Source organism: Rana temporaria, chromosome 3 (assembly GCF_905171775.1).
Source record: "Rana temporaria chromosome 3, aRanTem1.1, whole genome shotgun sequence".
Classification (NCBI taxonomy): Eukaryota; Metazoa; Chordata; class Amphibia; order Anura; family Ranidae; genus Rana; species Rana temporaria.
Window position 1 is genome coordinate 19260296 of NC_053491.1, and position 24915 is coordinate 19285210.

Below are 24915 nucleotides of genomic sequence, written 5' to 3' on the forward strand. Positions count from 1 at the left end.
TACATACCATTATTGTGTGGGCTCAGCAATTCAGAAGACGAAGATTCGCAAGTCTGAAATAGGAAGGGAAAAATACTTTCCTTTTCACTAGGGCTGTAGTAGATTTAAATTAAGCTTCACGGCTCATAGTGTTTTTGCCAACTCTCTTTTAATAGCAGTTCTATGATTTTATTCTGAGCGCTGGGAACACATAAAACCAAGAACTTTGCCGTATGATCGATGTAGACCTTAAAGCGGGGGTTCACCCGTACATAACAATTTTTTCCCTTAGCTTCCTGCTCATTTTGTCTAGGGGAATCGGCTAGTTGTTTTAAAATATGAGCTGTACTTACCGTTTACGAGATGCATCTTCTCCGCCGCCCCCGGGTATGGGCTGCGGGACTGGGCGTTCCTTCTTGATTGACAGGCTTCCGACGGTCGCATCCATCGCGTCACGATTTTCCGAAAGAAGCCGAACGTCGGTGCGCAGGCGCAGTATAGAGCCACACCGACGTTCGGCTTCTTTCGGCTACTAGTGACGCGATGGATGCGACTGTCGGAAGCCTCTCGGAAGACTGTCAATCAAGAAGGAACGCCCGCTCCCGAAGACCCATACCCGGAAGCGACGGAGAAGATGCATCTCGAAAACGGTAAGTACGGATCATATTTTAAAACAACTAGCCGATTCCCCTAGACAAAACGAGCATCCATCTAAGGGGAAAAAGTGTTTTATGGGTGAACTCCCGCTTTAAAGGGGTTGTAAAGGAAAAAAAATTCCTCTAAATAGCTTCCTTTACCTTAGTGCAGTCCTCCTTTTGTAAGGCTGTGCCTGGAAGCAATCTGCTTGTTTAGAGATGTGGCACTCGTGTCCATTGTATTCTTATGTAGACATACCTCACTTCCTGTTCTTCTGTCTGTGGCCCGGATTCTCAAACGAGTTACGCCGGCGTATCTCCAGATACGCCGTCGTAACTCTGAGTCCGAGCCATCGTATCTATGCGCCTGATTCTTATAATCAGTTACGCATAGATTTGTATTAGATCCGACCGGCGTAAGTCTCTTACGCCGTCGTATCTTAACTGCATATTTACGCTGGCCGCTAGGGGCATGTACGCGGATTTACGCCTAGAAATATGTAAATCAGCTAGATACGCGAATACACGAGCGTACGCCCGGCCGACGCAGTACAGATATGCCGTTTACATTAGGCTTTTCCCGGCGTAAAGTTACCCCTGCTATATGAGGAGTAGATGCGGCGTACCAATGTTAAGTATGGACGTCGTTCCCGCGTTGAATTTTGGAAATTTTACGTTGTTTGCGCAAGTCGTTTGTGAATAGGGCTGGGCGTCATTTACGTTCACGTCGAAAGCATTGGCTTCTTGCGGGTTAATTTGGAGCATGCGCACTGGGATACTTTCACGGTCGGCGCATGCGCCGTTCGTAAAAAGCATCATTTACGCGGGGTCACATAAAATTTACATAACACACCCCCACATCTACCACATTTGAATTAGGGTGGGCTTACGCCGGCCTAGTTACGTTACGCCGCCGCAACTTTTGTTTGAGAATACGGCACTTGCCTGTAAAAGTTGCGGAGGCGTAGCGTAAATAGGATACGTTACGCCCGCACAAAGATACGCGATTCCACACAGTAATGTAAGGCTTTCTCCCTGGTGTGGAGAAAGCCTCTTGAGGGGGCAAGCAGGAGTGTCAGGACGCCCACTAACACACGGTATCTTTCTCTATCTGCAAAGTAGAGAGTGTCCTGACTTGCCTGCTCGCCCACTCAAGAGGCTTTCTCCACACCAGGAAGAAAGCCTTGCATTACTGTGTGGAGTTACAGACAGAAGAACAGGAAGTGAGGATTTCTCAGAAGAAATAAGGACATTTAAAAGCAAAATGGAAGGATGAGGTAAGTGAAGGAGGACTGCACTAAGGTAAAGGAAGCTATTTAGGGAAAAAAAATTCCTTTACAATCCCTTTAAGCAAGGTATGTCTACATAAGAATACAATGGACACGAGTGCCACATCTCTAAACAAGCAGATTGCTTCCAGGCACAGCCTTACAAAATGCTCTGAAATGCCGCTTTGTCCTTGCCCTCAACATGCTCCTCAAGATTACATAGACTTTAAAGGCATTAGCCATAAACCTGATCAAGTCTGAGCTCAGTCTGTCTGCAGGGATTGCCCTGTGGGACTCCTCTGTGAAGATCTGTTTATAGTTCATCTTCATTGATATCTTTCGGTTACAGATCAGGGGCCTAGTTTACAGCTTTGTGGTGGCGTGTTCGAGACCTGGATACCCAATGCAGGCAATCATTGGTTCAACCTTACCAAATATATACCGTATTTATCAGCGTATAACACGCACAGGCGTACAACACGCACCTTCATTTTAAGAGGGAAGTTTCAGGGGAAAAAAAAGTATTTTTTAACCACTTAAGCCCCGGACCAATATGCTGCTAAATGCCCAAAGGCGTTTTTACAATTCGGCACTGCGTCGCTTTAACAGACAATTGCGCGGTTGTGCGACGTGGCTTCCAAACAAAATTGGCGTCCTTTTTTCAACACAAATAGAGCTTTCTTTTGGTGGTATTTGATCACCTCTGCGATTTTTATTTTTTGCGCTATAAACAAAAATAAAGCGAGAATTTTGAAAAAAATGCAATATTTTTTACTTTTTGCTGTAATAAATATCCCCCAAAAACATATATCATTTTTTTTCCCCCTCAGTTTAGGCCGATACGTATTCTTCTACCTATTTTTGGTAAAAAAAAAAATCGCAATAAGTGTTTATCGATTGGTTTGCACAAAATGTATAGCGTTTGCAAAATAGGGGATAGTTTTTTTGCATTTTTATAAAAAAAATTTTTTTACTACTATTGGCGACGATCAGTGATTTTTTTCGTGACTGCGACATTATGGCGGACACTTCGGACAATTTTGACACATTTTTGGGACCATTGTCATTTTCACAGCAAAAAATGCATTTAAATTGCATTGTTTATTGGGAAAATGACAATTGCAGTTTGGGAGTTAACCACAGGGGGCGCTGTAGGAGTAAGGCTGCATTCACACCTGAGCGTAGGGCGTTCGGTCGTTTTTTCGGGCGTTTTTTTTCTCGCGTATTCATGCTTATTTGCGCGTTTGCATACAGCGTCGTGCGACGTTTTTGTACTTCGGCGTTTCTTATTTTAGCCAATAGGAAAAATGATCATCTTTTCATCACTTGTTGCTATGTTGGTAGATTTTTTTTAATCTTCTGCATGGGCGACAAGTTCTATTGATTAAAGCGACGAAACGCCCATAGCAAACGCCCGTTGTCGCTCAATACGCGCGTTTCCCATTACTTTCTATGGGGGGAAAAAAACGCTCAAACGCCGCTGTCGCGCGATTCGCGCGACAAAAAAAGGTCTGGGACTTGTTTGAGCTTCGCGCGACAGGCGTTTGGGCGTTCAGGTGTGAACAGTCACCATAGGGAATAATGTTAATTCTCCCCTCTGGCGTTTGTGAGCAGTGCGCTTCAGGCGTAAAAACGCCTAGGTGTGAATGGGGCCTTAGGGTTCACCTAGTGTGTGTTTACAACTGTAGGGGGGTGTGGCTGTAGGACTGACGTCATCGATCGAGTCTCCCTATAAAAAGGGATCACTCAATCGATGCAGCCGCCACAGTGAAACACGGGGAAGTCGTGTTTACATACAGCTCTCCCCGTTCTTCAGCTCCGGGGAGCGATCGCGACGGAGCGGCTATAAACGAATAGCCACGCCGTCGTCCCGGATCGCTCCCCGCGGGAATCCGCCCGCCGCGGGGGGGGTCCCGATCGGACCCCCGACCCGCGGAAAGGCAAGGACGTATATATACGCCCTTCTGCCTGTCCGTGCCATTTTGCGGACGTAAATAGTCGTGCGGCGGGCGTTACGTGGTTAAATAAACAACTTTGAAGCAAAAAATAGGAAGTAGAAATTGGGGTAGTTTCCTAATAACTGAGGTCCTCCAGCCACCTTATTAGCTTTGTTGCCTTTCTCTAGACCAGGGGTCTCCAAACTTTTGAAACAAAGGGCCAGTTTATTGTCCTTCATACTTTTGGGGGGCCGGACTTTGGCCAGCAGAATAGAATTTTCCTGGCATCAATGGAAATAAACATTTGGTATTAGTGGAGCAATGATACCTCATTGTTGGCATCATTGGGGGAAATGGTGTCCCACTGTTGATGTCAGTTGTCAGAATATCAATGGGAGGCATATGCTTCAAGGGCCAGATAAAGGCAAGAAAAGGGCCACATTCGGCCCCTGGTCCGCAGTTTGGACACCACTGCTCTAGACGCTCTCCAGTTCTGGTCACCAGTCCTCAGGAAGGACGTGCTGGAACTAGACAGTATACTGATGGGTTTTACTTCCTCTACGTTTCCCTGCAAAGGTAAAGCATAATGGGCTACTATGCATGGCATGTAATGTTGTCATCGGTGCATGCACTGTGAAGAAACGGACCTCCGTGGCGTTTCTTCCCCAGCGTGTGCCATGACTGACATCTCCCGCGGGAGTGATGTTGCGCAGCTCTGGCAAGTCACAGAGCCAGAGTTCGTGGCCCCAGAAGGAAAAGGGGTGAAGATTGACGCGGACTTCGTTTTCAGGCAAGCGTCACATAATGGGCTAGTATGCAATGCATTTTGCTTCGGATTTGCAGGGAGCAAATAAGGAAGTAAAACCCATCAAGGTTTACTTCCTCTTTAAGGATCTGCTACTGATGGCTTGGTGCCAGATACTACAGCATACCTGACAGATTAAGGTGGGTGGTCATAACAATGCTGTATCCTGCCCTAGGCCAACAAGGCCCAGGCCTAGGGCAGCACTTTGCAGGGGGGCAACAAGGAAAGAGTCCCCGCTGGCTTGCGCTACACTGCTAGTGTAACGCAAGCTGCGTCTAATTTTGACTGTCCTATCATCCTGGACCACAAACCTTCCTCACTGTGCTATATGTTTTCTGCTGCACCACTGGCATGGTTATATCTTCTTAGTCCTCCATAAAATTCTCAGAAATTTGTGCTTAAAGTAGAACTATAGGCAACACTTTTTTTTTCCATTTTGGATAGAGTAAGGGAGGGTTATAGCCCCTGTCAGTTTATTTTTTACCATCCCTGTCCCATTGTAGAGATTTCCCTTCACTTTCTGCCCCATAGCCAAACAGGAAGTGAGAGGAAATCTCTGCAAATTAAAGGGATTGTAAAGGTTAATGTTTTTTCACCTCAATGCATCCCTATGCATTAAGGTGAAAAAACATCCGATGGTAGCGCCCCCCCCCCCCCCCAAAACCCTGTTTTACTTACCTGACCCCTCGAAAGTCCCATGCGCGTCCATGTGATGGTCTTCGGTTCCCAGCCTGGCCGTTTGATTGGCTAGGCTGGACGGATTGATAGCAGCGCAGCCATTGGCTGGCGCTGCTGTCAATCACAGCGGGGGGCGGGGCCGAGTGATGCCCGCCGCTGTATCACGGGAGCGCGCTCGCAAAAGCTTTCCACCATGCTCGCTCGCATGAAGGTAGAAAGCTTTTGCGAGGAGGTGCCGATACAGCCGCCAAAGGGACCCCAGAAGACTGGATTAGGGGCCACTCTGTGCAAAACAAGCTGCACAGTGGAGGCAAGTATAACATGTTTGTTATTTTAAAGGAATAGTGTTCCTTTAAAGGAATTCATTGCCCCCCTGGCCCTCAGAACTAGTGTCCCCACTCAAAAATTTCAGGGTGGGTCTTAAACAGAAAGGGGCGTGGCCTTGACAGGAACAGGAAAGGGTGGGTCATATTTAAATTAGGGGGTGCCCAAGTTTAGTCAGGCCTAGGGCAGCACAAAACCTAACTACACTAATGGGTGATAATGTAATGGCTGATCGGTGTATGCATTTAGTAGGATGAGAAAAGTAAGAACCCATGTCAATTGTTTTATTCTTTTCCTGTTTCTCGGTTGCAGATTCCCCTCAACTTCCTGAAAATATTGTCCGTAGCGCAGGAAATGTGGGTCTCTCTCTCTAAGGCTGCATTCACACCTGAGCGTCGGTCGTTTTTTCCGGCGTTTTGTCGCGCGTATTCATGCTTATTTGCACGTTTGCATACAGGGTTGTCCGACGTTTTTGTACTTCAACGTTTTTTTAATTTAACCAATAGGAAAAATTATCATCTTTTCATCACTTGTTGCTATGTTGGTAGATTTTTTTTAATCTTCGGCTTGGGCGACAATTTTTTTTGATTAAAACGACGAAACACCCGTAGCAAACGCCCGTTGTCGCGCAAGTCGCTTGAATCGAGCGTTTCCATTACTTTCTATGGGAAATGGAAACGCTCAAATACGCCCAAACCGCCCGATACGCGCGACAAAAAAGGGTCCGGAACTTGTTTGAGCTTCAGGCGATCGTCGTTTCAGCGTTCGGCGTTGAGATGTGAACAGTCTCCATAGAGACTAATGCAATTTCGAGCCTCCGGCGTATTGTAGCGTCGCGCTTCAGGCGTTAAAATGCCTAGGTGTGAATGGAGCCTAATGGAGTTTCGAAATTGCAGTAAAAACCCACCAGAACTTCTGATCCTTTCTCCTTTGGCTTGTCATACACTTTAATTAGAGGTTAGCATTTAATATTCCTATCCAACAAAGCACAACTTATCCACAGTACATTGACTCGATTCCAATAAAATGTTTAAGAGAGACAAGCAACTCTTCAACCAAAGCCAGAGCCGGGGAACATACTGCAATTTGTCTTCAAGACACTGCGCTAAAGCCCACTGATCTCATTTCTCCCGGCACCGAGCATCTCTTGCCAAAACTCATTAGGGTGCGGATTCGATTGTCATATAAACCTGCCAGATGTATTTTCCGTCCCTATTTATGAAGCCCATGTGCAAAAAGAATTAAGTTCCTTGAAACAGGGGCGCTTTATAATTTGCCCTAACAGCTTCAATAATATTGATCTGGGGTGTGCGATTAAATAAGAGCTGCCAGATACCAACATTTTAGTATTATGTTTTATTTGGCTACCAAAATGACCATTTTTTTTTTTTTTTTTATTGCTCTCAATGTAATCTAATGCAATTCCACAGAAGCTTGAGAACATCTGTGAAAACACTTGACTGCTGCAGGAATTCGCAGGAAGTCGGATTTGAGCGCAGACATCAAATGCTCATTGTGTCAATTCAGAGTTTTTATGGGCTCTTGTTTTTGCTACTGGAGAAAAGGTGGAGAAGGTAAAAGGGAGCAGCCATTGCGACCTGTCATCAGCGTCTCGCTCACAAAAATATATAAAGCGCCAGCTAGGCTATATTATTATTATGTGTTTCATTTAAAGCTGCAGCTGACCACCTACTCCTTGAAAAAAATATTCTAAAATGAAAAATTACATCTTTGTGTGCAAATTCCTCGTCTGCCACCACGAAGGACTACTGTGGCTTACGCAACAATCAACCAAAAAAAAACAATTTAAATGCCAATATTTCAGTTTTTGGAAAATGCTCAGGAATTAAACTTTCCAATAGTTTCTTCGGCATTCCGTTTGCGAAATCTAGGCATTTAAAGCTGATCTCCAGTGATGATATATTTTTTCACACTTACATTGGGCCATACATACAGTTGCAAGAAAAAGTATGTGAACCCTTTCGGAATGCTATGGATTTCTGCACAAATTGCTCATAAAAATGTGATCTGAGGCCCCGTACACATGACAGAGGAACTCGACGTGCTTGGCACGTCGAGTTCCTCGTCGAGTTTTGGGATGAAGCCGCCGAGGAGCTCGGCCGGCCGGCTTCTCCCATAGAAGAACGAGGACAACGAGAAAATAGAGAACATGTTCTCTATTTTCTCGTCGAATTCCTCGGCGGCTCCATCGAGCCAAAACTGTACAGACGACAGAGATTCTCGGCAGAATCCGGGTTTTGACCGAGTTTCTCGGTGAATTCTGCCGAGAATCTCTGTCGTGTGTACGAGGCCTAAGTCACAACAACAATAGACAATCACAGTCTGCTTAAAGCGGATCTCCACCCTAAAGTGAAGTCGCACTGATCGGCACCCTCCCCCCCCTCCGGTGTCACATTTGACACCTTTCAGGGGGGAGGGGGGTGCAGATACCTGTCTACAGACAGGTATTTGCACCCACTTCCGGCCCCACGTCACGGGCAAAAGACGGGTTTTTCCTGACTTCCCGTCCGTCCCCTGTTGTGTGCTGGGAACACTCGGCTCCCAGCACACAGCGGGAGCCAATCGGCAGGCGCAGCACGATTCGCGCATGCGCCGTAGGGAACCGGGCAGTGAAGCCGGAGCGCTTCATTTCCTGGTTCCCTCACCGTGGATGGAGGGGGGAGCAGCAGGGTGACGAGCGATCGCTCGTCCTCTGCTGCGGACAGCGCTGGACTCCAGGACAGGTAAGTGTCCTAATATTAAAAGTCAGCAGCTGCAGTATTTGTAGCTGCTGGCTTTTAATATTTTTTTTTGAGCGCACATCCACTTTAACCACTTGACCACTGGGCACTTAAACCCCCTTCCTAACCAGACCAATTTTCAGCTTTCTGTACTCTCACAATTTGAATGACAATTACTCAGTCATACAACATTGTACCCATATGAAATTTCTGTCCTTTTTTTCACACAAATAGAGCTTTCTTTTGGTGGTATTTGATTACCTCTGGGTTTTTTTATTTTTTGCGCTATAAAAAGAAAAAAGACTGAAAATTCTGTGGAAAATAAAAAAATAATTCTAGTTTCTGTCATATTAGCAGGTTATTTCTCACACACAGAATATGCATACCACAAATTACACCCCAAAACACATTCTGCTATTCCTCCCGAGTATGGCGATACCACATGTGTGAGACTTTTACACAGCGTGGCCACATACAGAGGCCCAACATGCAGGAAGCACCTTCAGGCGTTCTGGACCACCCAGGCCAATTCTGACATTTCTCTCCTACATGTAAAAATCATAATTTATTTGCTTAAAAATGACATAGAACCCCAAACATTATATATGCTTCTTTAGCAAAGACCCTAGAGAATACAATGGCGGCCATTACAACTTTTTATCTTTCACAGTATTTTCGCAGCAATTTTTTGAACACGTGTTTTTAAAAAAAAAAAAAAAACACAAAACAGTAAAGTTAGCCCAATGTTTTTGCATAATCTGAAAGATGAAGTTACGCCGAGTAAATAGATACCCAATATGTCACCCTTCAAAATTGCACACGCTCGTGGAATGGCGCCAAACTTTGCTACTAAAAATCCCCATAGGTGACGTTTTAATTATTTTTATTAGTTACATGTTTTTAGTTACGGAGGAGGTCTAGGGCCAAAATTATTGCTCTCGCTCTAACATTCGCAGCGATACCTCAAATGTAGCTTGAACACCGGTTTCATATGTGGGCGGGACTACGTGTGCGTTCGCTTCTGTGTGCGAGCACACAGGGACAGGGGCGCTTTAAAAAAATATATATATATTTTATTGTTCATTTTTACTTTATTTATTTTAGTTTGACACTCTTTTCCCCAAAAATTCATTTTTTGATCACTTTTATTCCTATTACAAGGAATGTAAACATCCCTTGTAATAGGAATATAGCATGACAGGTCCTCTTTACAGTGAGATATGGGATCAATAAGACCTCACATCTCACCTCTAGGCTGGGAAGCATGAAATAAAAAAAAATTATCCTGGCTTCGATGTAGCAGTGAGTATTGGCAAGGTATTGGAGTATTGCAGGGTATTGCAGACCCCACTGAATCCACTTAACTATTTGTAGGCAGCGCAGACTCAAGGGGCAGCTGCTGTAGGCCCCACAACAAGAACTGGGCCCTGATTTGTGTAAAATATGGCCCTGGTTCTACGGATGTAAAATCATCAGAAGATAGATAATTACCCTCCAAGTATCAGGTAACCACAATAATGTAGTAGGGGCATGTTGGAGAGGTGGAGAGAGAGGTGTTGAGATCAGAGAGGGAGGATTAAGGTCAAGCACAGCAGTAGGGCTCATTTGGCAAAGCCTCCTGAGGGCTTACTAGAAATCCACATTCACTGTTTAGGAGAGATTTAGACCCCTTTCACACTGAGGAGTTTTTCAGGCGGTACATCGCTAAAAATATCGCCTGAAAGACTCCTGCCCAGCCTTCTCAATGTGAAAGGCCGAGGGCTTTCACACTGAGGCGATGCGCTGGCAGGAGAGAAAAAAATCTCCTGCAAGCAGCATCTTTGGAGCGGTGAGTGGAGCGGTATGTATACGGCTCCTTCCCATTTAAAACAATGGTAAACCACGGTAATACCGCCCGCAATGCGCCTCTGCAGAGGCGCATTGCGGGCGGTATTAACCCTTTATCAGCTGCTAGCCGGGGTTAATACCGCACCGCTAGCAGTCAAATCCCTGTGGCAATTCCGACGGTATACCGCCACCGCGCCTCCTGCCCCAGTGTGAAAGGGGCCTAAATGTAGAAGCAGCTGGTGACATCAAACGGCACATGCGCTCTGAAGGAATGACATACCCGTGCCGTTCTTTCAGAGTCCTGTGCCGTAAACGTTGGCTCCCATGCACATGAAGTGACGTCACGTCATCGCGGCTCCAGCCACTCATACAGCTGGAGACAGCGAACCTGGACGGAAGACCGGGTGGAGACGGAAGCACCTTCAGTGGTGACAACACGCACTGGGGGGCTTCGTTCTAAGGTAAGTTTCACATAATGTGCTAGTATGCGAAGCAAACAAACCCAGCGGTTTACTACCTCTTTAATTTAACCGCTTCCTGCCCGGCCTATAGTCATGATGGCCGCAGGAACCCTTCGTCCCTCCGGGCGGCCGTCATATGACATCCTGGGATTCTCGCAGTGTGGAGCACTGGGGACTCGATGCGCGTGCCCGGCGGCCGCGATGTCCGCCGGGCACCCGCAATTGCTCATCACAGAGCCAGGAACGTGGATCTCTGTGTGTAAACACAGAGATTCACGTCCTGTCAGGGAGAGGAGACCGATGGTGTGTTCCTTGTACAGTCAGTCCCTTTCCCCCCCACAGTAAGAATCACTCCCTAGGGAACACATTTAACCCCTTGATCGCCCCTTATGGTTAACTCCTTCCCTGCCAGTCACAGTAATCAATGCATATTTATAGCACTGCATAAATGTGAATGGTCCCAAAATAGTGTCAAAAGTGTCCGATCTGTCTGCCGCAATATCGCAGTCCTGACAAATCGCAGATTGCCGCCATTACTAGTAAAAATAAATAATAAAAATAAATGTCAAAACTATCCCCTATTTTGCAGGCACTATAACTTTTGCGCAAACCAAACGCTTATTGCGATTTTTTTTTACCAAAAATATGTAGAAGAACATGTATCGGCATAAACTGAGAACAATATATATATATATTTTTTTTTTAAATTGGGATATTTATTATAGCAAAAAAGTAAAAAATATTGTTTTTTCGTTTTTCTTCAAAATTGTGAGTTTTTTTTTATAGCACAAAAAATAAAAAACGCAGAGGTGATCAAATGCCACCAAAATAAAGCTCTATTTGTGAGGGGAAAAAAAGGAAGGCATTTTGGTTTGGGAGCCACGTCGCATGACCGCATAATCGTCATTCACAGCGGGACAGTGCTGAAAGCTGAAAATTGGCCTGCGCAGGAAGGGGGTAAAAATGACCGGTATTGAAGTGGTTAAAGTGGTTCTAAAGCCTAAACTATTTTTATCTCAATTTTCTTGCATAAAAATAAAATAAAAAGTTTAGGCATCGCATTTTGGCCCCTTTCCCCCTATACTTTCTATTGGTCAAAGCTGTTGAACTTTTTATGATTCAAAAGCAATGCCATGTAAAAAAGTACCAGGTATCAGATCAAAAGATAGCATGTTTATTAGAACATCTGCATTGTTTTAGTCGCCTAAAAAAACGGTAAAAAGATAAAATCATATCTGTAGGGTTAAAAAAAAAAAAAAAAAATTACACATTAATATCCACAAGACCAATAACAATAGATGTCAGGATATAGAGCTTACCTTAAGGCCTTGTGCGCACTGGGAGCTTAGCCCTAATACATGGGGATCTGACGTTTAGCTGCAGGGAACAGGTGCCCATCTAGCCTTGTTGCCGGCAGCCGGTCAAACTCTATGAGAGGCGTTAACAGCTGCTGTAGCTAATGGGGCAGGGCAGTACTTATGTCTAGGGCAGTACACCTAGAAGTACTTATGTCTAGGGCAGTACACCTAGAAGTACTTATGTCTAGGGCAGTACACCTAGAAGTACTTAAGTACTTATGGCTAGGGCAGTACACCTAGAGGTACTTATGGCTAGGGCAGTACGCCTAGAGGTACTTATGGCTAGGGCAGTACGCCTAGAGGTACTTATGGCTAGGGCAGTACGCCTAGAGGTACTTATGGCTAGGGCAGTACGCCTAGAGGTACTTATGGCTAGGGCAGTACGCCTAGAGGTACTTATGGCTAGGGCAGTACGCCTAGAGGTACTTATGGCTAGGGCAGTACGCCTAGAGGTACTTATGGCTAGGGCAGTACGCCTAGAGGTACTTATGGCTAGGGCAGTACGCCTAGAGGTACTTATGGCTAGGGCAGTACGCCTAGAAGTACTTATGGCTAGGGCAGTACACCTAGAAGTACTTATGTCTAAGGCAGTACACCTAGAAGTACTTAAGTACTTATGGCTAGGGCAGTACACCTAGAAGTACTTATGGCTAGGGAAGTACACCTAGAAGTACTTATGGCTAGGGAAGTACACCTAGAAGTACTTATGGCTAGGGAAGTACACCTAGAAGTACTTATGTCCGGGGCAGTACACCTAGAAGTACTTATGGCTAGGGCAGTACACCTAGAAGTACTTATGGCTAGGGCAGTACACCTAGAAGTACTTATGTCCGGGGCAGTACACCTAGAAGTACTTATGGCTAGGGCAGTACACCTAGAAGTACTTATGGCTAGGGCAGTACACCTAGAAGTACTTATGGCTAGGGAAGTACACCTAGAAGTACTTATGGCTAGGGAAGTACACCTAGAAGTACTTATGGCTAGGGAAGTACACCTAGAAGTACTTATGTCCGGGGCAGTACACCTAGAAGTACTTATGGCTAGGGCAGTACACCTAGAAGTACTTATGGCTAGGGCAGTACACCTAGAAGTACTTATGGCTAGGGCAGTACACCTAGAAGTACTTATGTCCGGGGCAGTACACCTAGAAGTACTTATGGCTAGGGCAGTACACCTAGAAGTACTTATGGCTAGGGCAGTACACCTAGAAGTACTTATGGCTAGGGCAGTACACCTAGAAGTACTTATGTCTAGGGCAGTACACCTAGAAGTACTTATGTCTAGGGCAGTACACCTAGAAGTACTTATGTCTAGGGCAGTACACCTAGAAGTACTTATGGCTAGGGCAGTACACCTAGAAGTACTTATGGCAAGGGCAGTACACTTAGAAGTACTTATGTCTAGGGCAGTACGCACCCAAGGACAAATGCCCGGAACGCAGACTACTTAGGGTAGTAAGCATCGGGGCTAAACACCCAATGTAGATGAGGCCCAAAGTGATCCGCTCAAGCCTGAAGGAAAAAAAAATGGAAACAAGTCCCTGCAATAGAAAAGCTCTACAGTGGCCCGTGTCTCCTTCCTTCTCTATGTTCCAGCACTGTAGCCTTTGGAAAATCTGTCGGCACACACCATTTCTGGGAGAGTCAAATGCCAGTGGGTGAGCCATAATTTTACTGCCTCCCATCTGCCCCCCTTCAGCTGCAAAGCCAGCGTCCTTACTTCTACAAGGCAGCGACTAAACTCCCTGCTGCATTTGGAGGGCACTACTGGCCGTTGAACATGACCTATTCAAGTGAATTGGGCTGCACTGCAATCATCATGCAATGCACATGGTTGTAGTGTATCCTTTAGGACAGTATTTCTCAACTGGGATGCCGTGAGAAGTCCCTTAGGGGTGCCGCAGAAAAAGCCTGATCTGAGCAATCCTCTGGTAACTCCTGTGCTAGGAGGGGAGGATTTGGTGGAGTTGCGCCAGGAGGGGAGGGGGGATTTGGTGGAGTTGCGCCAGGAGGGGAGGGGGGATTTGGCGGAGTTGCGCCAGGAGGGGAGGGGGGATTTGGCGGAGTTGCGCCAGGAGGGGAGGGGGGATTTGGCGGAGTTGCGCCAGAAGGGGAGGGGAGGATTTGGTGGAGTTATGCCAGGAGGGGAGGATTTGGTGGAGTTGCGCCAGGAGGGGAGGATTTGGTGGAGTTGCGCCAGGAGGGGAGGATTTGGTGGAGTTGCGCCAGGAGGGGAGGATTTGGTGGAGTTGCGCCAGGAGGGGAGGATTTGGTGGAGTTGCGCCAGGAGGGGAGGATTTGGTGGAGTTGCGCCAGGAGGGGAGGATTTGGTGGAGTTGCGCCAGGAGGGGAGGATTTGGTGGAGTTGCGCCAGGAGGAGAGGATTTGGTGGAGTTGCGCCAGGAGGGGAGGATTTGGTGGAGTTGCGCCAGGAGGGGAGGATTTGGTGGAGTTGCACCAGGAGGGGAGGATTTGGTGGAGTTGAACCAGGAGGGGAGGATTTGGTGGAGTTGCACCAGGAGGGGAGGATTTGGTGGAGTTGCACCAGGAGAGGGGGGAGAATTGGCGGGGTTGCGCTAGGAGGGGAGAATTGGCGGGGTAGCGCTAGGAGGGGAGAATTGGCGGGGTTGCACTAGGAGGGGAGAATTGGCGGGGTTGCGCTAGGAGGGGAGAATTGGCGGGGTTGCGCTAGGAGGGGAGAATTGGCGGGGTTGCGCTAGGAGGGGAGAATTGGCGGGGTTGCGCTAGGAGGGGAGAATTGGCGGGGTTGCAATAGGAGGGGAGAATTGGCGGGGTTGCAATAGGAGGGGAGAATTGGCGGGGTTGCGCCAGGAGGGGAGGATTTGGCGGGGTTGCGCCAGGAGGGGAGGATTTGGCGGGGTTGTGCTAGGAGGGGAGATTTGGCGGGGTTGCGCTAGGAGGGGAGATTTGGTGAGGTTGCACTAGGAGGGGAGATTTGGTGGGGGTTGCACTAGGAGGGGGAACACGCAAAAAAGCGTGTGCACTCAGATGCACCTCCTGGTGTGAATGAGCCCTCAGACAGGTGTGCCCTGGGATTGTTTGCGATTCTAAAGGGTGCCTTGGCTGAAAAAAAAAAAGTTAAAAAACACTGATTCAGGAGGTTAGAACAGGCATTGAGGAGGGGGATATACTGCCTCCTTACTGCCTGTCAAACTCCTCTGAAAAGCACTTACAGCATGGATTGCATTTCAAAGAGCAGCAGTCCTCGCTGCATGTGTAAAACGAGCCGTCTCACTGCACTATGGACTGTATTTTATATTATTCTTCTATTTCATCTTATTATTGGTAATTTTACACCAGCACTGGAGATTACATGGTATCAGAACATGTGTGGAGCAGAACGTAAATGTCAATACTGTGCTGCATCAAAAGGTAGTAACAGAAGACAAGTTCTAAAGAAAGGTTTGCATGGCACAACGCACTGGATGGGTTTGGAAGATAAAAATGGTTATTGCAGCAAAACCCACATGTGGATAATAAAACCACTCCAAACTAGGTTTTTATAATTATAATGTAGTGGATTAGAAAAAAAAACGGCAACTATTATTACTGTGTTTTTCCCCCGAAAATAAGACTGGGTCTTATATTGATTTTGGCTACAAAAAACACACTAGGGCTTGTTTTCAGGGGATGTCTTATTTACGGTATGTACAATGATGACCTTAAAGTGGTTGCAACCCTAAAGAAAAAAAAAAATCCTGATCCTTTAAAGCATGATAGAAAGCACAGTGCTTGTGCTGTGTCATTTACCCCTCTCTATGTTCTAAAAAAGCTGGAATAAAGCAATAAAATGTTTTTTAAAAGTTCCTGTGTCCCCCGTCTTCTCTCCCCCTCAGATAAAGAGTCAGCATTATGACAATCTGCAATCCCAAAAATAAACCTTAAAGTCATTGTAAAATTATGTAATCCGTTTTGTAAAAAGATTACATAATGTGCAGTGTCTCTCCTTTTGTAACTTTATTGTGGAAAATACCTTAATTACAGTGTTGCTGGGTGCTCACGTGACCCGCTAGAGCTCATCTTCCCTGCTTTAAATACTGCAGAGAAAGGGGCTGAGGAGAATATCTCTGGCGGGTCACATGAGCGCCCCAGGCGTTGCTGTAAAGAAGGTATTTCCCACAATAAAGTTACAAAAGAGGACACGCTGCACATTATATAATCTTTTTACAAAATGTATTACATGTTTTTACAAGGACTTAAACTAGGGCTTATTTTCGGGGTAGGGCTTATATTGCAGCCCCCCCCCCCCCCAAAAAAAAAAAATCACTCTAGGTCTTATTTGCGGGGTAGGGCTCATTTTCGGGGAAACAAGGTATATGAGCAATTAAGGCACAGAAATTCAAATCCGGGTCAAGAGACCCAAAATAAAATGGACACACGGAGCTCAGCATCACAATGTGCACACGTTTACATAGAAAACACAATCCAATAAGAGACACTACATGACAAAACATGGACAAAAGGCCCAAGCCCCTCATCCAATCAGAGAGTACTTTGCATTAATTAAGAAAATACAAAGCATTCTCTAAAATGGAGCCTGTGCTGAGCAGTCAGCCACCTATGTTCAGAATGCAGCAGGGAATCCGCTTGGCACGAGACCCAGAAGCTAGTGGAGATCACCGGAGTAGTGGTGCCTACTAAAGTGACTTCCAGCTAGCAGGGGCATTAGCCAGGTATGCAATATACCGTACATAGTTACATTGGTCCAAACTAGTCCAATGTAACTATGCAAAAATATACCATGCCTGGAATTCATCTTTAAACTCTTTACCCCACCGGCCATATACAGTAGTACCTTGGATTACCAGCATAATTTGTTCCAGAAGCTTGTAATCCAAAAGCACTTGTATATCAAAGCGGGTTTCCCCATAGGAATCAATAGAAACTCAGATAAATTTGTTCCACAGTGACTGCTAGTATATGCAGTACTGTATGTGGCAAGAAGTGCGAGGGCACCGGTGTATGAAGTACCGCATGTGGCCAGAGGTGCGGGGTGTCTCCAAGCCTCACCGGCGCTCCCACACCTCTGGCCAAATGCAGTACTGCATGCCCCAGCGGCTTGAATCCTGCTCTTCTTGCGAGACAACGCTCGCAAATTGAGTCAGGATATTTCTTTAAAAATAGCTTGTATTGTGAAAGGCTCATAAAACCGTGTTACTCGCATTCCGAGGTTTCACAGTATATGCGGCCTCTCAGCGGGTGGGCTTTAAAGCCGAGAGCCCAGATATATGTGTCCCTATATATATATATATATATATATATATATATATATATATATATATATATATATATATATATATATATATATATATATATATATATATATATATATATATATATATATATATATATATATATATATATAGACATGCTGGTAGGTTAATTGGCTTCTGCCTAAATTGGCCCTAGTATATGAATGTGAGTTAGGGACCTTAGATTGTAAGATCCTTGAGGGTAGGGTCTGATGTGAATGTACATTGTATATGTAAAGCGCTGCGTACATTTACGGCGCTATCAGGGGCGAACTGACAACTCATGGGGCCCCCGGGCAATAGGAGATTATGGGGCCCCCGGGCAATAGGAGATTATGGGGCCCCCGGGCAATAGGAGATTATGGGGCCCCCGGGCAGTATACACACACATACAGTATACATGCACAGTATACACACAGACACACAATATACACACACAGTATACATACACACTGAAAAGGTACTGGAGAGGCGGTTATAATCTTTTTTTTTTAAAACACAGATTTCCCTGGTTTTACTGAGGCTGGCAACTCTGATGGGGCGCCCTCGGGCAGTGCCCAAGTGCCCGAATGGTCAGTCCGCCCCTGGGCGCTATACAAGTACCTAAATAATAATAATATAAACCCATCACTATGTAAAAACGCGCACATATTGGAAAGCTCCCAATGCATACTATCGATCAGGGGATTTCAGATCATGTGACTGGCAATCACAGTGGTCACATAATGAGAATGCCAGCCTCCCACATTTAGAACCTTTTAAAGGGCCGGGAGGCAGCACCTGGAAGGGGCTATAGGATAAGTTCACCTTTGGAACATGTTACATGTTCCACCTGGATCTTATCCCCACACCCTCTGTCACTTTTTCAAAAGTGTGCGGCTGTGCAAGGCTCTGCTTACAGAGCCACGTTTTTTATTCATACCTTCCTGTGAATGAGCAAACTATCACTGTGGCAGATGGACTTGTAGATTCAATGGGCTGCAAGGGCGTGGTCATAGTCCGACATGTCCTCCGGCTTACAAACAGAAAGGCCATACAGAGGTACAGGCTGAAAGCAAGAGGACAGGTCTGCAGGAGTGCATTTATTTAATTTCCATTAAAAGGTGAATAATAATAATAATAATAATAATAATAATAATAATAATAAAAATAATAATAATACAAAACAAAAATAAAACATAGGAGGAGGATTTAAAGAAGTAGTGCCAACTTTTTTTGGCCCTATGGATCACATGAGTGCAGTTTGTTCTGCATGCCTATGACCCGTTGTCGACTGACGTCACTCAGTCAGTCCATGCTCTGGATCTATTCAAACTTTACAGTCAGGATCTGCCCCGATTCCTGACTGCCAGTTGGTTCAGCCATTCAGCGCACCGCTCAGGGCCCGAGCCATCCACTCTTGTCCCCTCCACAGCCCATGCTCTAGTGAGCACTGGAAGGGCAGAGCAGAGAGCCGGTGACTGAAAGTCACCGACTCTCTGCTCAGTGAAGACCAAGAACTGAGTGATCAGTGATCTTTGATCGCTTAGTTCTCAATCTGAGTAGAAGCAGCGGGGGGAGAGATGTAGCATTGGACCGATGCATCATCCACCTAGATGAATAGAATACTTCTCTTATCCAAATATATTTTTTTTTTTTACTGGATAACAGAAGCATGTGAAGATTTATACATTTGGCAAAGCTAAATTAAAAAGGAGAAATAAAGCCAAAGCCATTTCAGCTATGTATGGTTGGGAACCGCCAAGATGCCTGGACTGGCAGCTGGCTCAGTAAGCCGCCGAGAGCCTGAGCCAGTCTCTCCAACCTCCTCCACAGCTCAGCACTCCAGTGAGCACTGGAGGGGCGGGGCAGAGCAGAGAGTCTGTGACAGTCATAGGCTCACTGAAAGCTGAGAATCTTAGAGAGGGCGGGAACTGATGCTGCATCCATCTATGGGGGTATCATTTTTTTTTTTAACTTCGCTTAAGCACTCAAACCACCACACGCACGCACACATACACTATATTGTCAAAAGTATTAGGACACCTGCCTTTATACACACAAACTCTAATGGCATCTTAGTCTGTAGGGTTCAATTTTGAGTTGGCCCACCCTTTCCAGCTAGAACAGCTTCACCTCTTCTGGGAAGACTGTCCACAAGGTTTAGGAGTGTGTCTATGGGAATGTTTTACCATTCTTCCAGAAGCAAATTCATGAGGTCGGGCACTGACTGATATTGGATGAGAAGGACTGGCTCACAGTCTCCGCACTAATTCATCCCAAACGTGTTCTATCAGGTTGAGGTCAGGACTCTGTGCAGGCCAGTCAAGTTCCTCCACCCCAAACTCGCTCATCCATGTCTTTATGGACCTTGCTTTGTGCACTGGTGCGCAGTCATGTTGGAACAGGAAGGGGCCGTCCCCAAACTGTTCCCACAAAGTTGGGAGCATGAAATTGTTCAAAATGTCTTGGTATGCTGACGCCTTAAGAGTTCCCTTCACTGGAACTAAGGGGCCAAGCCCAACCCCTTAAAAACAACCCCACACCATAATCCCCCTTCCACCAAATGATTTGGACGTTACAATGGAACCTCGAATTACGAGCATAATTCGTTCCAGGAGAATGCTCGGAATCCAAAGCACTTGCATATCAAAGCGAGTTTCCCCATAGAAGTCAATGGAAACTAAAATAATTTGTTCCGCATTGACTTCTATGGCATGCAATACCGCATGAGGCCAGGAGGTGGGTGGGGGGGCGCCGAAGAGCCCCACAAAGGCTCAGGAATACTCGGGAATGGGAGTATTTCCGAGTTTTTAGCCACATTTGGCTTAAAGAGGTTGTAAAGGTTCGTTTTTATATTTTCTAAATGGGTCACTTTAAGCTAGTGTATTGTTGGTTCACTTACCTTTTCCTTCCATTTCCCTTCTATTTTTTTTTCTTTGTCTGAGATTCTCACTTCCAGTTCCTCTTCAGTAAGGTGTTCAGTAAGCTGTTCTAAATGACTTTCCACCGCTCGGATGTTGGTGGAAAGCTTACCGAGTAGAAACAGGAAGTGAGAAATTCAAACAAAAGAAAAAAAACATTTGGAAGGGAAATGGAAGGAAAAGGTAAGTGAACCAACAATGCACTAGCTTAAAGAAACCTATTTATAAAATAAAAGACGAACCTTTACAACCCCTTTTTCAAAGACTAAGGCCTAGATTCAGGTAGAATTACGCCGGCGTAGCGTAACTTAGATACACTACGCCGCTGTAAGTTTAAGCAGAAAGTCCTGTATTCACATAGAACTTGCGCTGAAACTTACGGCGGCGCAGTGTAACTGGGCCGGCGTAAGCCTGCCTAATTCAAAATAGGCTGGTTGGGGGCGTGTTCTATGTAAAATACTAGTGACCCCAAGTATTTGAAGTTTTTAATGAACGGCGCATGCGCCGTCCGTGGACCTATCCCAGTGCGCATGCTCCAAATGACGTCGGCAAATCGTCATGCTTTCGACGTGAACGTAAATTACGGCCAGCCCCATTCACGGACGAGTTACGCAAACAACGTAAAATTTTAAAATTTCGACGCGGGAACAACGGCCATACTTAACATTGGCTGCGCCATGTATTTGGTGGAATAACTTTACGCCTGAAAACCCCTTACGTAAACGGTGCATCTTTACTGCGACGGCCGGGCGTACGTTCGTGAATCGGCGTATCTAGCTGATTTAGATATTCTAGGCGTAAATCAGCGTACACGCCCCTAGCGGCCAGCGTAAATATGCAGTTAAGATACGACGGCGTAGGAGACTTACGCCGGTCGTATCTTAGCAACATTTAAGTGCATCTCAGTTTGAGCATACGCTTAAAGTTGCGACGGCGGGGATTCGGACTTACGACGGCGTATCTACTGATTACGCCCGTCGTAAGTCTATGTGAATCTACCTCTAAATTTTTGATTCTCTGAAACAATTGGAGCACTGATTTTCTGAAGAACTACAGACCGCTATACTGGTTTGCTCTGCTGTATGAAGGAAGAGAAGTGAACTTTAGAAAAGTCCTACATTATTAGTCCACAAATCAACCACAATAGTTCCCAATCACCCCCCAGACACCTTTTCTATGTCTGTTGATGAACACAAGTAGAAGAAGAAGAGGACAGTTACCTCCACAATGTCGGAGTTGGTTCTGCTCTCGTGTGGTTCGTTGTACTCTGTATACTTTAGAAGGACTTTGTCCATGTCGGTGCTCGCGTACTGAAACAGTTTGTTGGAGCCATTGAAAATAATCAGTGCAATTTCACAGTCGCAGAGTACGCTTAACTCGTAGGCTTTTTTCATTAACCCAAATTTCCGCTTGGTGAACGTAACCTGTGTGGGGAAAAGAAAGTTTGATTATTCTCCCGAATTATAGGCTTCTAATTGGTTGCACTGTTTAATGTGGGACAAACAACGACAACAGTTTTCCATAGAAAACAAACAGATTTTTGACTATCTGCAGGTCAGTAAAGTGATTTCTGAATGATAACCACGGAGGTGATACAAAAACATTACAGGTACCTGTATGCATGTACAAAACATAAATGCTTATTAGTGCGATACCGAGATTGACTTATGCCAGCGGAGCACCGATTGTAATGCAACATTGATCGTCACTCCTCCGATTTTTACAGAACTCGCCTCATGCATTACATTTTATATAAAAAAAAAAGTCAGATTCCTATCACAGTAGAAATTTTCCTTCCTTTAGGGAATGTAATGCATTAGGTCACTGGCGTTAAAATGGATCTAAACTCTCTCTCAGTCATCATTAACTATTTTTTATTCCTTAAAGAGGAACTGCAGTCCGCTCACATCATTTGTAATAAAAACATCTTTGCTAGGGTTGTCCCGATACCGATACTAGTATTGGTATCGGGACAGATACCGAGCATTTGTGCGGGTACTCACACAAATGCTCCCGATGCCTGACCAAATACTTGGGCAGCCTCAGTGGGCGAGCGGACTAAGTGGGTGGAGAAGGCGGTCAGCGTCACTAGGCGGATTGGGCGGGCGGCCTCAGTGGACCGGATGGCGAGTCCTCACCTGCAGTAGAACTAGCTAGGTAAGCTGACCGTGTGCAGAACCATCAGGATCGGTGACCGGACCGTCGCGTTCTGTCGCTGTCAGCTTGGACATCCCGACGCCCATCTTGGCACACCCTGCAATTGGCCACAGTAAGCCAGCAGCTGACATCTTGTTACACCCAGCCCATACAGTTCGGGCTGGGTGTAACAAGATGTCTGCTGATACTTACTGATGCCAAGTGCAGGGTGTACCAAGATGGGGGCTGCAGCATTCAAAACACTTTCCTCATGTCATTTATTACTGCACTTCAGTGCCTTCCCATAAGTGCCAGCCACCTGTCAGTGCTGCCTATCAGTGCCATCTAACAGTGCCAGCCACCTATCAGTGCCAGACACCTGTCAGTACCATCAGTGCCCATAATTGCCGCTTGTCAGTTTCCATAAGTGACGCTTATTAGTGCCACCTGTCAGTGCCGCTGCATTGCCACGAAATGAGATTTGCCATCGGATGAGATGGTCCGCCTCCATCACATCCTATTGGCTCACTCCTGTCACGTGACATATTTAAACGTCAAGTATCGACGCGAACATCAGTCTCAGCTAGGCTATCATAGGGATAGGATCTCCTCTCCCTGTGATAGCTGAAGCTGCACGGAGCTGGTGCACGGAGCTATTTGCGTAGTGCTGCGCAAATCTCATTTTGTGGCAGTGCACCGCCCATCAGTGCCAGCCACCTGTCAGTGCCCATAGGTGCCACCTATCAGTGCCCATCAGTCAGTGCCACCTATCAGTGCCCATCAGTCAAACTGTCACATGGCATTGGAAAAAAAAGTATCGGTATCGGAAAGTACATGTTAAAAAGTATCGGTACTTGTACTCGGTCCTAAAAAAGAAGTGGTATCAGGACAACCCTAATCTTTGCCATTCTGAAGCATCCCTCCAAACATTTTGCATATTATTTTATGTATACTTCGATTCTGTACTTGCCAAATATGCTGCAAAAATCTCCCTCCACTGAGTCTGGCTGCAACCATTTTAACTGTGGGCAGCTGAAGCTGTTGCCTGTTCACTTCCTGGATTTACAGGACACACAGAGGCGCACCTCCAGCTCTCATTGGCCCTCTTATAACTCATCCCCCCCTCCCTTCCTGGCAAACTCAAGAGAGAGAGCTGTGCATGAGGTCATAAGCCTAGGCGAATAACCAGACAGACAAGAAACGGGAAGTGGGCTACATAAGGGATAAAATACTGGCAAAAAAAAAAGTTTTACTATCAAAAGTTAAAACAACAAGGGCAGAAGATTTAATAGATGGAAAGATGAAAAAAAGGTCCACTTTAAGATGCCTACAATTACTAAATAGATAGGGAGGTATATTATAGTTACGTGTTTTAGCCCTTTTTTTTTTTTTTTTTACATTTCTTCAATTGCCTCCTGGTTTCTGGCCTAGACCAAAATGATGTCACATTCCAGGTGTCCTGAACATTATTTTTTTCCCCTTTTCATCTGAAGGTGGGCCACATAGGCTTTTTTTTTTTTAGCCAAGCGGCACGCCCTCCTGCATACATTCCCGAGCTAAGGGCAGATGGATTCCAAAAACAAAAATGCTACATGAATCATCTGTCCTGGCTAGAAATGTTTTTACGAAGTGATTTCTCAACTAAAATAAGGCATGGAGACATGGATGGATGGATGGTGGAGTATCTTTGATTATTAAAAACAGGGTGAATTTGATTCAAATAAAGTCAATTTAAATTACAAATAAAATCAGGATTTAAAATCGCCAGAAAAAAAAAGGATTGATTTAAATCATAATTTTTAAAGAGGAACGGTCATCTCTGTCCTGAAGTGGCTCCTCCTCTGACCCGCTGTGGACTCACCGACAGTCCCATTCACTTTAATGGGACGGCTGGTGATGTGGTAGCAACACAACAAGGGGAAGGACGTGGATGTCGCTAACAGGCGCTGACATGATGGATCTGAAATGACAGGTGCTCTTTAAATGTAAGGACTCATTCCTGCTTGTAGTTCGAATCTTTACCCACTTTTCAAAAAAATAAAACACCACCTGCAAAATGAGCTAGTATGCATAGCATACTAGCTCATTATGTAATATTGACCTCAGATCGAAGCCTCCGCAGCCATCCTCAGTACACCACTCGGGCGGCCGACATCTCTCCCGGGGGTTACTTTCCCGGGTATCGCGGCTCTGGCGCCTGGATTGGCTGCAATGACGTCACTCCCTCGCATGTGCGCGGGAACCGCAAATCACGGCACGATCGCCGTTTCTAAAGTGCGCCTAGGGCACATGCGCCATAGACATCGGTGCCCGTCATTATTGTAAAGGAGATATTTTGTATTATTGTATTTAGGAGATATTTTGAGCACCTACAGGTAAGTTTTAATCTAGGCTCACCTATAGGTAAAAGTAGTTGTAAAGGGCTTACAACCACTTTAATATTTGCAAACAAAATAAAAATGTCCTATTTAGAATAATAAGCTGTCAGGTTAGTAAAACAGCGATATCAGAACTGATTCAATCATACAGTTTGTAGTGTACAAAGATCTGCAAAACAATGGAGATAAAGGAATATTCCTGAACTTTGTTTT

At 45.6% G+C, this 24915-nt stretch overlaps 1 protein-coding gene across 9 annotated transcripts in view; it reads right to left on the reverse strand.

Moving 5' to 3' along the window:
* MEF2A (myocyte enhancer factor 2A) overlaps positions 1-24915 on the reverse strand; it is a 243760-nt gene that overhangs the window by 85817 nt on the left and 133028 nt on the right. For all 9 annotated transcript variants that reach the window (XM_040342336.1, XM_040342342.1, XM_040342337.1 and 6 more), the window contains exon 3: positions 21409-21612. In XM_040342336.1, the coding sequence (XP_040198270.1) occupies positions 21409-21612 (204 nt within the window). The remainder of the gene's footprint in view (positions 1-21408; positions 21613-24915) is intronic.